At 34.0% G+C, this 14574-nt stretch overlaps 1 protein-coding gene across 1 annotated transcript; it reads left to right on the forward strand.

Moving 5' to 3' along the window:
• Positions 1-412: 412 nt before the first annotated feature.
• On the forward strand, positions 413-2220 carry LOC105178642 (putative UDP-glucose flavonoid 3-O-glucosyltransferase 3). Its single transcript, XM_011102152.3, has one exon. It carries the CDS (start codon positions 614-616, stop codon positions 2039-2041), a length of 1428 nt encoding a protein of 475 aa, XP_011100454.2. The 5' UTR covers positions 413-613; the 3' UTR covers positions 2042-2220.
• Positions 2221-14574: the final 12354 nt, after the last annotated feature.

The following is a 14574-nucleotide window of genomic DNA, read 5'->3' on the forward strand; positions in this document are numbered from 1 at the left end:
TCGTTTAAGTAGTTTAGAGGAATTAGAAATAGCATATATATATTTTTTCTTTGTTAGAATTAATTATTCATCGTTTAAGTAGTTTAGAAGAATTAGAAATAGCATATATATATATATATATATTTTCTTTGTTAGAATTAATTATTACAGTCCCTTAATTTTTGATATAGAATCACTTCATTTCTTGTAAGATTATTAAAAAATCTTGTGCAGCACAGCACTAATATTACAATTTCTTCATGAATTTTTTATTTTGAATTATGTTCTATCTTTATATATATATACATATAACATGCATAAATTTTTTTATTGAATAAAATAAATAATATGATTTTTATATACATAGTGTGCATATATTACATGAAATGAAAGAATTAGCATAAGTTAGAATAAAAATTCCAATCCAATACAATCCACTCTGTGGGATGGTTAACATGTAATAGTTAGTTGCTACTTAAGTCCAATCAACAATATTTATTGGATATCTTACAAAAATTAAAGAAAGGTATAAAGAAAGACAGTCACAAACGTAACTGCCGGGCAACGCCAACCTGAAGTCCCTCGCCTTATCTTATCCCATCAACAAACTCCAAGTAAACAGCCATTAGTGATCATGGGAACGAAGAACGCTGAATTGATATTCGTCCCCTCTCCGGGGCTGAGCCACCTCGTCTCCACCGTGGAGATGGCCAAGCTCCTCCTTGACCGCGACGGCCGCCTCTCCATCACCGTACTCATCATGAAGCTTCCGACAGACCGTGCTGTCGACAGTTACACGAAAAACATCTCCTCAGATTCGCGTTTACGGTTCATAAACCTCCCAACTCTAGACGATACCTCTTTGTCCAAAATGTTTGATTTCATCGATAATCAAATTACACATATTAGAGACATAGTCTCGAATCTAATCAAACAGCCATGTCTTTCCGGTTCTCAGGTGGCAGGCCTTGTGCTTGATATGTTCTGCACTAAATTAATAGAAGTCGCAGACGAATTAAACCTCCCCGCTTACGCTTTCTTCACTTCTGGTGCCGCTGCACTTGGCCTGTCTTACCATCTTGTCTCGCTTGTGTTCGAGCAGAATGAAGATCTAACGAAGTACAAATCCTCCGACGTTGAATTGTCTGTCCCATGTTTCTCCAATCCTGTTCCAGCAAAAGTGTTGCCTCCAGGAGCTCTGGACGGAAGTCCCATGTCCACTATCCTCTTGAGCTGCTTCAAGAGACTGACAGAAACGAAAGGGATTATGGTGAACACGTTCTACGAGCTTGAATCCTATGCGATTGAATCTCTACTAGCTGACAGTAAGAAACCAAAAGTCTATCCTGTAGGCCCGATTATGAAATCGATTTCTGATCAGTCGTTTGATGAAGATATCAAGAAATGGCTGGACGATCAGCCCGAAAACTCGGTTGTTTTCTTGTGCTTTGGGACTATGGGGAGTTTCGAGGAAGCCCAGGTGAAAGAAATCGCGTTGGCACTGGAGAACAGTAGTAGCCGTTTCTTGTGGTCCTTAAGAAAGCCGGGACAGAAGGGAGTGATGCAATTGCCGACCGAATATGAAGATTTTAATGAAGTGCTACCAGAAGGGTTCTTGGAGAGGACGGAAGGGGTTGGGAAAGTGATCGGATGGGCCCCGCAGGTGGCAGTGCTGTCCCACCAAGCGGTGGGGGGTTTTGTGTCGCATTGTGGCTGGAACTCGACATTGGAGAGCGTGTCGTTTGGCGTGCCGATGGCTACGTTTCCACTGTATGCTGAGCAGCAGCTGAATGCTTTTCAGTTGGTTAAGGAGCTGGGGATGGCCGAGGCGATCAGGATAGACTACAAGAAGGACTTTGGGGGAGAGAACCCGCCAGAAATTGTGCGTGCGGAGGAGATAGAGGCAGCGATAAGGGGGCTGATGGTGGTGGAGAGTGGAAGTGGGGTGAGGCAGAAGGTGAAGGAGATGAAGAACAAAAGCAGGATGGCTTTAATGGAAGGTGGATCTTCTTATAATGCTCAGAATGTCTTCATTGAAGATGTTATCAGAAACATTGCTTAGGAATTTAAACTTGCTCTGAAAAAATTCAATTGCATCTTTTAATCCATTCAACATACACGTGTATATATATATATGTTGAATCAAGTATAAAATGGAAAAAAGTTTGTAACAGGAGATTTACTTGCACTTTTTGTAATTCAAGTCTAAAATTTGCTTATGAATAGGTGGAATTTTGCGTCTGACTTTGTTTTGTTTTGTTTGTTATGTTTGCTAGTAACCACCTTTAATAATCGGATATTTTGAGTCTGAGTAGCATTGTTAATTTATTTACTAATAAGTTAATCTCTAATGCAATTATTGTAGTTATTAGATTATGAGAGGGTTTGCTGTACATATTTTACGTAGGTATAATACTAATAGCTAAAATATAAAGTTATCAGATGATGTGACGAGTTATTCAATTTTTATATATATGTACACGATAGATATAATAATAATAATAATAATAATAAGATTTAATTTTTAGGACATGTATGATTCATTTGGACTAGACTGTTCACTTGGTCGAACTAACAAGATCGGCAAGTGGATTTTCCTTTTTATTCTTTTTTGTTTTAAAATTCCTATTCAAATCAAAGGATTTTGCCCTCGAATAACTCTTTTCTTTATATATGTATACATACTTCGTTTCGAGCATGCTTATTATATACGTATGAGTGTTTTTGCATTGTGTATAAATATGTCTTCATTTTGTTAGTATATGTATATACTGTTGAAATCGTAGAAATTTTCTATTACCGTTTAGTTGAATTATAAATAAAATTATTACTTGAAACTTATTAAGATTATGTTGGGACTTAGGGGCTTGTCTTAAAATTTTCTAACCCGCCTATTGGTGTTAAGTGCGGCACTACTACAGTATTAACAATATTTCTGACCCGTCTATAGGTGTTAAATATGACATGGCTATAGCTGTGATAACATGTTTTGACCCACCTACTGGTGTTAAGTGGGGCTTAGCCGTAGGCTAAAACGACATCTTGCTCATGATAAGTGGATCAAAAGTTAAGGAACTGACTAATTAAACTAGTTGATTTTTATATTTTCGAGCATAAAACAAATCTTGTTTAGTCAGATTATAATAGTTTTGCCACGTCTGAACCAAACTAAGTGCATAGCAAGTTCATGTCTCCACTATTCTTCTACTCATTTTTTTGAAACCTTTCATAAATAAATTTTACTTGTTTTATGATATTATATAATTGTGCATGCTCAAGCCAATAGAAAGGAAGCTATTTACTGGACGATTAGTCACTAATTCTCTATAATATAAAACTTGCAGATGACTTAGAGGAAGCGATGGACGAAGAATAGTACTGGGGTTGGTAACTATATTAAAGTTTAATTCTTCGATATATTTTTACTACTAGAGTCATTATGTGCTATTGATTTGGATGTATAAGGATTTTATTTATTAGTTTTATTTTTTTTAATTGGAGGATACACTGACTACTATTATTCAGATGATGGTTTTAGTATTTTTGCTTCCAAGAAAAAGGTCATGGGTATTCTGAGATAGTCTGTTTATTCACTTAGTATCACTAAATTGTTCAAATTTAGTGATGTTGTCGTGTCATGTCTTGAACTTGGCACATGATAGAATGCCTTTGAGAGTATGACCTGAAACAACAAGATTGTATATTATTAAACAAAATTATACTTTTCATCTCAGGCGACAAAGGGTTTACTCTTTTGGTTGTTTGCAACTTTTTTTCAATTTTACTTATATTTAGAGGGTGATTGATTAAGCTTATAAGCTTTTTCAATCTTAATTGGCGTCAGTTGCTAGTTTGGTGGCTATCCAGGCGGATTGTTAATGACCTACCAGCTTATGGGATGACGTCTAGAAGGAGTACCGCATGTATTATGGGGTGTCCAATTTGTATGGATGACACACAGGTATTCCATCTGCAATACGGTAGGAAGGCGTGCTACTTTGACTGGTATACACAGTTTTTCCTGGAGGATCATCCCTACCAAAAGATCGAGAAAGTCTTTACAAAGAATCGTGTGGAATATAAGATTGCACGTCTAAGGCTGACAGGAGAGCAGATCCGCAATTGTGTTGCAGACATCAGTCCTGCAGTTGAACAGCCATCGGCATTCCCTTACGGCTATGGTGGCGACCATAATTGCACAAAGAAAGCATCTTTTGGGATCTTCTATACTAGATAACGCGTCTGATCCGACATAATCTTGATGTCATGCACATTGAAAAAAATATGTTTGACAATATATTCAACATCGTGATGGACATAAAGGAAAAATCGAAGGATAATTTGAGTAACTGGAATGACTTGAAGATCATATGGGATCGGCCGGAGCTTGAGTTGGACGAACAAAGACCGAACTCTATGCCTGAAGCGGTCTATACCCTTATGAAGGAGTAGAAGACAAGGATATGTGAATGGGTTCATGGTCTTAAGTTTCTCGATGGATATGCTTCTAACATTGCCCGTTGTATCGACATGACTAAACTGATGATGCACGGCATGAAGAGCCACGACTGTCACGTATTCATCCAAAAATTAATCTCGATTTTGTGAGATATTTCTTGAGCATGTATGGAGCGCATTAATGAGGTTAAGTATATTATTCCAGAGCATATGCTCGACCATGCTTGATGTCACCAAGCTACATGAGTTGGAACACATTGTTGTTGTCATCATGTGCCATCTTGAGAAGATATTTCCTCTAGCTTTCTTCGACTCAATGCAGCACCTCATTGTTCACCTGCCATACGAGGCTCGTTGGGGGGCTAGTACAATACAGGTGGATATACCCTTTGAAAGGTTCCTACTTGACTTGAAGAAAAAGGTGAAGAACAAAGCACATGTCGAGGCAACCATTGTCGAGGTATACGTTATCGAAGAAATCGGCTTATTTTCTTCTCACTACTTTGAGCTGGACATTCTTTCCCATGAAGCATGGCCCATAGGAACGATGATCTCAAGAGCAACGAAGATAAAATCCGGCGGTCTATCTTTCAACTACCCTGGCCGAGCTAGTAGGGCCTCAAGAAGAGATGGCTCAATAGATCATAACACTGCATGATTGAGACGTATATATTGTGCAAGTGTGAGGTGATTAGGCCATATTATGCGTAAGTTTTTATTTTTCTACTTTGCTATTTTAACATACACGTTAAGTGTGTGTAAATATATATATTTATAATTTAACTAAATTTCCAAATAGATCATTCTTGAATGAAATATACCAGCACCACCATTCGGACAACCCGATTATTAATCAACTTCTATCAACTAATTTCAAGGATTGGTTCAAACGACGTGTAAGTTTATACATTTTTTTTATAATTGATTTTGTAGAAACTTATTCTTGTGCTATATACAAAATTGTAATATATGAACTTGCAGGTTTATCTTGAGTTGAACTATACACATAACGAGCTCTATAGTGTCATTATTGGGGTCCCAATGCAAAGATGGTGATGTTCCCTTGCTACTTTGTGAATGGTTACAATTTCCACACTAAACGTCACAACGTCGGTAAGTCAACCATGAATTTTGGGGTGTTTGTGAAAAGCTCATCGTATACAGACGAGGATAATGACTTTTATTGGATAATCAGAAAGATCATTCAATTGACATACCAACTTATTCTAAACTTGCACGTCGTGTTCAAGTGTCATTGGGTCGATCCAGTAAGAGGCATGAAGGTACACGCCCGTTACCACCTCGTGGATGTAAACTTTAAAAAAGTACACCAAAAGGACGAATCATTCATACTGGCACAACAAGCAGTACAAGTGTACTACACAGAGTACCGAAGTATGAAAAGAGTAAAAGTGGATTGGATGGTTGTTTGCAAAACCAAGGCTCAGAGAGTAGTTGATGAGTCTCGGTGAACTGATATCGCATATTAGTCGGAGGAGGTCATACCAGTCCATAAAGTTGCTACGGACGGTCAGATGTACTATTTCAATGATCCCGATGGTATACGAATCTTTGTTGATCATTTAGTTGCACAACAATAGGGTGCAAGTACATTACGGACGCAACGTGGTCAAACAGATAATGAAGAAGACGAGGATGATGAAGATAGCTTCGAGGATTATGAAATTGATGAATATGCGGCTACATAATCTAGTATTTTGTTTTGAAATATTTTAATTTTGCAATATTGAATTAAAAAAATTATTTTTAAAAAAATATTTACTTTGGAACGGTCAAATATAAACCAAATAGTTGCAATAGTTGTTCCAAATTATGGCGGCAAACTTTTGGTGCCATCTGCAAAAGTGAAGGAAAATGAACTTTTGTAACGTGCATAATTTAAGCAGCCGTTACAAAAGCCGATCCACATAATGTTAATGGCGAAAAAATAAAAAAATTTGGGGAGAATCTTTTTATTCAGTTGGCCGTTACAAAAGCAATACCAAAAGTCGGTACTACACTAAAATTGTAGAACTATTTAAAAAGCCGTTACACCCTTGTTTTATTTCAAAAACCTATGTTTATAATTACAATATCTTAAAATTCGAGCACCCAATTCATACTTAATTTATATATATAAGACTGTGTCCATTAGCATATCAGACGGTATGATTTGAAATCACTTGGCCTAATTGAATAATACACCGTCTTAAATGATTACTCTTATGTTCTGGGTACTATATCTCAACATCCGTACACCTATAAGGCTATTCTACTGTAAGTTTTATTATATCTAACGGTTTGATTTGAATTTTGATTGCCCGATTAATCCATGCAGTTGAAAAATATAAGATAATAGTTACATCAATGTAATACTAATATTCATGAATATAATTTATTGCATACTGTGAACATATATCAATGTCCACTATAATTGTCTTTATGTATTTCAATTGCATTATTTCACACAATGGATACTTTTCTACAATATTAAATTGTTTAGTACGGATTTTCTTTTGTACATTTTAATAAAAAATAATTAATTATTTGGAATACTTTTAGAAACGACTTTACGAGCGAGAGGTGCAAAACGACGTCAATTTTATGTTTGGAATATCCTTTTTAACAGCCTTATACACGATCAACCAATACGATGTCGCTTATATTAAGTAAAATATCACATGTTGTAACTCTCTTTGTAACGACATTATACACGGATGTCTTATTGGAATTCCTTTAGGCACCGCTCTTCACTTATTATAATACCCTTTGCACCCTTTTCAATTTTTAAAAACTTAACGCCAGCCTCAATTTTTTAATGGAATCCCTCCTTTGGTCCTGAAATAAAAAAAAAATCCACATATGGGACTAAATGTGTGAATTGGCCTGAGTGTGGGATTAAAATTGTGACGCCCCAAAAATTATAATATATAATTGGGGATTAATTGATAATTCTTTTGTGAAATTTAATTAATTAATAAATAAATTATGGGCCATAATTAAAATATAATAACATTTGAATGGATTAAATTGGAGTTCGTTATAATATTTTGGGACAATTTATATTAATTAAGAAAATTAGGAAGGACGTAAATGGTATTTTTGAGAAAATTTAATTAAATAAATAAAATAATAATAATATTATATATGTATGTAAATAATCTATATATATAATATAATTTTGAGTAAGTAATATAATATATATATATATATGTATTTTAGTAGTGATATAATATTATATATATATATGAATTAGAGGAAAGGCCCACCGCCTCACCACCCACTAAATATATATATATATATGTTAAATTGAAAGTCATTGTTAGACAAACAAAACACAGACACTGACGTGCACAATTACGGAGGAAACAGAGGTACGGATTTTAGATTTTATTCTTTATTAATTTATATAATTATATTATTTAATTAATCCGTTTATTAAATGTTGTTTATACTAAGCGATACACCATTTAATCGGAATATTTTACGAGTTTGGCTATTTCAAATAGTGTCGAATTAAATATCAAATTGGATATAAAAATGATATCGTTGGTTAATTAGATTATTAAATTTATTAGATTTGAATGTTGCTATAGTCAAATTATATAATTCCATCGGAATTGCTAACCAAATACACAATTATATGTATTATTGTTCAATTAAAGAGTATAATAGCGAGAAATTGATAGAAAATTCATAGAAACATTCTGAAAATTATATTTAATAAATGGTATGTTAATAAAGAGGAAAAACGAAGATTTGTACTTCGATAGAAATGGAAAATTGAAGAATTATTAGAGATTGTACGAATAATATTTAATATTATATTTTAAAGAAATTACGATATTCTCGATATATTAATTGTATATGGTATAACTCATTATAGGATACGGAGGTGAGGTGAAAGGACTGACAATTAGCGGTTGAGTAGAAAGAAACGTTATAAAATTGAGGTAAGTAAATAACTAGTATTATCTATATATGTTCCATTTATTTGTGGTATTAGTGTTACATGAATTTGTGGTTCATGCTAATATTGATTTATCTGAAAATATATGAGTTGTGAATGAATTGATTTGATTGACGATATTGTGTACATAGAATGAGGAAATGCATTGAAATATTATGTTTATTGTTTGATGTGTTGTGGATGTCTGCAAATGAGAATTTGTTAATCTTTTATTTTACGTTACTAGTTGCTTACAAGAATGGTGATATGTTGAAATGAGGGAGTGGTGGAAATTGAATATAATTGTGGTGTGAATACCCCTTGACGTGTTGAAAATGCTATGTGCGAAAAGAAAGTGCTATGTGCGAAAGAAAGTGCTATGTGCGAAAAGAAAATGCTATGTGCGCAATGAAAGAGCTTTGATGCGAAATGAAAATGCTATGTGCGAAATGAGATTGATGAGCCGGCTGTCAAGGGGATTCACTTAAATTTATTTAACGGTGAGATTGAGTTGGTGGGAAAAACACAATATCACCTTCTGGTAAGCAAACTAGGGAAAAATGGAGTTTGGTTAGTTGTCTTATTATGAGATAGTCATGTGGTGTAATAAGTTGATTATGTTGGAATTAAATTGATTGTATTCCATTCGTGTTGCTTGTTTATCTTGTTTGGGCTATGGTTGACATGCATATATAGATAGGACTGGTTATTTGCTTACTGAGTGGCAGGCTCATTCCCCTGCTGACATTTTCTTTCAGGAATAGACTTTGAGGTGTCTGACTATTGAAGAGTAGGTCCACGCGCTATACCCAGGCAGGTCGTGCCAGTATGCAGTTTTCTCCTCTTTGTCAGTTAGAGTACAAAGCACATTTTGTTTGTACAGAGAGAATATAAGCGTACAGATTACTCGTGACGAATCACCTTGTGGTGTGTGATATATATATATATATATATATAATGTTGTGGGTTGATAATACCTATTATGACGTTGGGGTTACGTATACACATGGATTAAATTATTATGTGCATTTATATATATAAATACAGGGATTACAATAAGTATGACGTTTAGGTTAGGTATAGCCCTTGTAGCAAAGGGAGTGTTACAAAAATTGAAAACAAGTCCACTTATAGGACCAAAAATATAATTTACCCATCTCTTTTGCATAGGTAGTTAGGGATTTCCTCGACCATGCACATAATAGTTGTGTTACTAGGTGTTGATGTGTTGCTTTTCTTCACTTCTCTCAATTTCAATTTACTCTAAACAAGTTACAAGATAAATCCAATCATTTTTTTTTATTAATTCTTTTTTTTACAAAAGAGAAAAATCCTATAAAGTATAATTTATCAATAATGGTAAGCGAGCTGGATTTTAATGAGTACGGGCACGAAATTTTAGAGTCACGCTTATTTTAAAAAAATTTAACTTAACCTCTCACCCTAAAGAATTACTTACATTTACAATTGGGAATGAGGTTAATATTTAATATTTGGGTTAATATTTAACAGTTAATGGTCCAAGATGTGTTACCCAAACCTAATATAATCATTGAAAGTGGCCCAAGTTATTGGGTCAGGTGGTAGGGAGGAGGTAGGCTCGAGCTCAAGCCCGCGCCTGGTGATCGAGTCCAAGCACGGAGTCGGACTCGCCCGGTTTGCTCGAGGCACATGCCTCGATCAGAACGGTTGGCGATCCATGCAGTTTGGGGTAAGGCACACAATGTTGTGCGCTTTGAATTTTGAACCCAAGTCAAAAGGATAAAAAGTGAAAACCTCCACCACTCCACCACAAAGTATATTTCAATTTATTTTTACTCTCATTCTTTATTAGTAAAGGTTATTCAGAATTGTTTCATGTGTTTTGAGGGATTTCAACGTCATAGAGATGAGACTCCCCGTTAAACTATACGATTTTCATGTGTTGTGGAACGTGTGATCGGTCGCCAAATTGTCTTTCTCTAATAATGTTAAAAGGTATTTTTATTTTTATCCCTCCTTTGGAGTGTAATTAATTTTTTTGTTTTTTGTTTTTAGAGGGGTTCGCCTCTTCTCGGCTTCGAGGTGGGCGAAGAGTAGATAACTCTACTTGTGGTGACGAAGCCCCCTAAGACCTTGAGGAAGGTCAGGTAGCGCCTTTTTTTTTTTTTTTTAATTATACGAATGTTGCCTCACTTGGTGGTTTTTTTTCAACTCATATGGTCGAAAATTTTGGTATGTAATTTGACATTTATCACTTGGATGAATTTCTTTAGACTCACTTAGTCGAATATTTTAATGTTAACTCAGAGGTATTTTATACTTGGGGTGAATTTCTTCCGACTCACTTGAGCTTCACGGATCACATCCAATTTTTGGACGTCACCTGCTGGAGTGGCGACTGTCCGCGAGGTGGGTTTTGTTCTGCGTCGTTCACTTGAGCTTCGTGGAGCACGTCCAAACCAAATCGTGGACGTCACCTACTGGAGTGGCGACTCTCCGCGAAGTGGGTTTTGTTCTGCTCCCTTCACTTGAGCTTTGCGGATCACGTCCAAATCGTGGACGTCACGAGTCCAAGACCTAGTTTGCATACTTAGTGTCGAGGCAAATTTTTTCACAGACGGTGCCAATGATGTGGTTGTAATTTCAACGAAAGGATGAACCTGATTTTTACCTACGACACAATGGTGCACCAGGTGAAAATACGCAGTTTATGAGAGGATTTTCGGTATGTATGAGAGGTCATTTTGTAAAAAAATAACATTTTAAATATTTATAGTGGTGTTAGAAATTATGTAATATAGTAAAATATATGTATTTATTGTATAACTTGTATATAAAAAATTATTTTTTACCAGTATAAATAAATAAATACTACCAATATATACATCAGACAACGAAACAGCTGCAGCGGCGGGTGCACTTTATAAGGACGTCGAGCCTCAAACACCTTCATATTTTAATTTACTTCAATGCCTTGAAATAAACAAATCAACGGCATGTGATTTGTTTTGTGCTTAACCTAATTTTGATCAATTTGGCCCAATTTTCAAGGGCTCTTAGGTTGTTTACATGGTTTGATTATTTCAATATATATTGCAATAGATTGTAAGTATGTATATATGAATAATTCCATATCACAAAAACAATCGTATGAATAGTTTTTTGGGTTGGCTTGAATGTGGTTTTTTTGAGCATTAGGGTTGGTTTTTTTTTCTTTTTTAATTGATATAAATAAATTATTAATTGAAATAAATTTTTATAATCATTCTTGTTAAGTATCAATATCTAGCAAAAAATATTACAACAAATATACCTGAGTAAAAAAACAGATAAATTAAATCTAAATAATATATCTACTATTACAGTAAAAAAAACAAACACCTATTATGCAGTAAAACAACATTCCAAGTTCGAGCATTAGGGTTGTCAAGGTTTGGTGATTATTATTAGATTATGTTCAGTTTTAGCCATGTGTAATGCTTCAAACAGTAGCAACTTCAAGATTGACTAAATTGATGTCATTAATTTGTTGCTTTAAAAAATACTTATTTTATAATTTATAAATTTTATATTATTAAAGTTTGGAAGAGCACATACATATATATATATATAAAGGTAAATTGCAAACATCAAAATTCCTTCCTAATCATAGTAGATAAATATTTTGTTTTTCATGTAAATTTTGAAATCACAAGAATTTAAAATTTTTATTCCTCACTAAATTCATCACTAATAATCAATAGATTTATTTTCTTTTCTAAGTTTTCTAGCTATGAGCATAATTTCTTGTAGTATAATTAATAACAAAAGTTTTATATTTAACAGGGGAGTTTAGTATAATCAACCATATTGAATGCAAAACCTAATTAGTCCACAGTTAGGTAATTGGTTGATGAACCACGTACAGTTGAAGTGATTTTCTCAACTGGCATAGGAAAAGAAGTTTGATATAGGATTTGAAGTTTCCTAACTTAATATCGGGACAAAGACTTCTTTGTAATAAATTTATCTGAGATAGAATTTGTAGTGCTCCAAATATATATTGGGATTGAGACTCTTTTTTTGCAGTAAAAGAGATGAACTATTATTAATTAAAATAAATTGATTATAACCATTCTTGTTGGATATTGATCAATAATATCAAATAAATGAAATCTAATCAACACCTACTATTCATTCAGTAGGCACAACACACACACACAAGCCTACTATTTAGTATACACAATATCCCACACATAAGGTAAGGTTCGAATCCATTACTTCTAAGATTATGGGGCCTCAACTTTGTCAACTAAGTTAGGCCTCATTGGCAGATTGAGACTCTTTTTAAGGATGTGAGCGAATACATCCATAAATAGATTACATGGTTGTGATCAAAAGACATATAAACACAAGCGCGATACAACAAATGAATTGATCACAGATACTCTGTTCAAATAGTCTGTCTACTTTTCTCTCTACGTTCTTCCTTTGGAGCATCACCATAGACTCCTAGAATTTGATGTGTGTAAATGAGTGAGTTACTCTAGTAGTAATCCACCAAGGCGAGCAAAACACGCGTGTTCGTGGGCTGTACAAGATTTGGAGCAAGATCCAACGTGAAAGAATCTGGAAGTTGTTCGTGAGATGATCTTTAAGACAACACGAAAATTGACGTGTTCGTGATCCAATCAAGACATGAACTTGTAGATGAGCTACATTAAGATACGTAGCCCGCCATGCTTCCGTTACTACAGATTTAATCGATCAACAATTATATATCAATATGATTATACATTTAATATTAACATAAATAAATTATTTATTATAATCCGCAAAATATATTCATGAAATAATTTCTTAAATTATTTATTGTTATTTTTCCAAAATATTCAAATGCCAAAATTGTTAACAGAAAATCATAGTAAAGTAAACAAATAAGCTGTCCTAATCTGTGGAAAATTCTCACCTCAGAACCAGCAGACCTCAATCGGGCTGATATCACAAAGAAATATTCCGTATCAGATCCACCTTCAAATACATGGAATGTTGTGGAGAAAGGACTGCGACCGTCACCTGCCAAATGCTTCATATTCTCATGTGTTATATAAAATATCATATATATGCCAATTCTTTTATTTTATTTTATTCTATTTTGCAAAAATATTTTTTTTGTAAATATATCTCTTTGTAGAATTTCTTTTAAATATATATTATATATAATTTATTGCTCTTAAAAAAAATATATCAAATTAATTTCTAACTATTCATTTTATTTTTTACTCGACACTTTTTTTAGGCTGCATAATCAAGTCTGAGGTAATGGATTTTGAGTCTATCAGATATATGAGTATCTGTCTCACTGTATGTGAAATTATTGTAATTTATTTTATTATTTTTAGTTATATTGATGTATTGATTGAATTAATATAATATTCAATTTATATTGAGATATTAATGTAATCATATAATATATTTGAAAAAAAAATCAACTAGAACTACCATTAGTTTATTTTTTACAGTTATTTTCAATTCAGTCAAGCTTGTTTTATTTAATTCTTTTATCAAAATAAATAAGATGATCTAACAATGGCAGCCACTGATATTATTTGCAACGTGCAAAGTGAATATAAAATCACCCCAAGAAATTACAAAAATAGTTAGGAAAATTAGGAGAGTATTTATTGATAGTTACCAACAAATTTAACAAAAAAATAAGAATTTTAAATTCTTAATTGATCTTGCTCGAAGTATGCGACCATGACTGTTTATTGTACTCGGCCACGTACCCTCCCAAGATTGAGTTATTGGATCCTGAGAATTGAAATAAGAACGTGATGCTCGTCGCGTGCGTCTCCGACAACGACCCTCCGACGCTCAAGTTAGAGTTGATCGAGGTTAAAATGTACAAACTGAAGGTTGTAGATTGAAAATATTAAATAGCAGTTACCTCAACAAATGGTGCGTCGGGGTATTTATAGTTCCAAATGTGTACGATGGTTTGGACCACGTATCATCATCTGGATAATGACGTTTCAGATCGGACGTGGGTCTTCATCTCTCGGGCTGGGTCTTTCCGACCTCCTTTTACTAGGATGCTGATCCTAAGCTGGTGAATGAGGGAAATGCCCTTCATTAAGGGTATTTTTGATAAATTAGGGTTGTCCCCATCATTAAAATTTCAAAATTACTATTAGAAACAAATATAATATGACAAACTTTCGTTA

Source organism: Sesamum indicum, linkage group LG12, assembly GCF_026168435.1.
Source record: "Sesamum indicum cultivar Baizhima isolate 11 linkage group LG12, ASM2616843v1, whole genome shotgun sequence".
NCBI lineage: Eukaryota > Viridiplantae > Streptophyta > Magnoliopsida > Lamiales > Pedaliaceae > Sesamum > Sesamum indicum.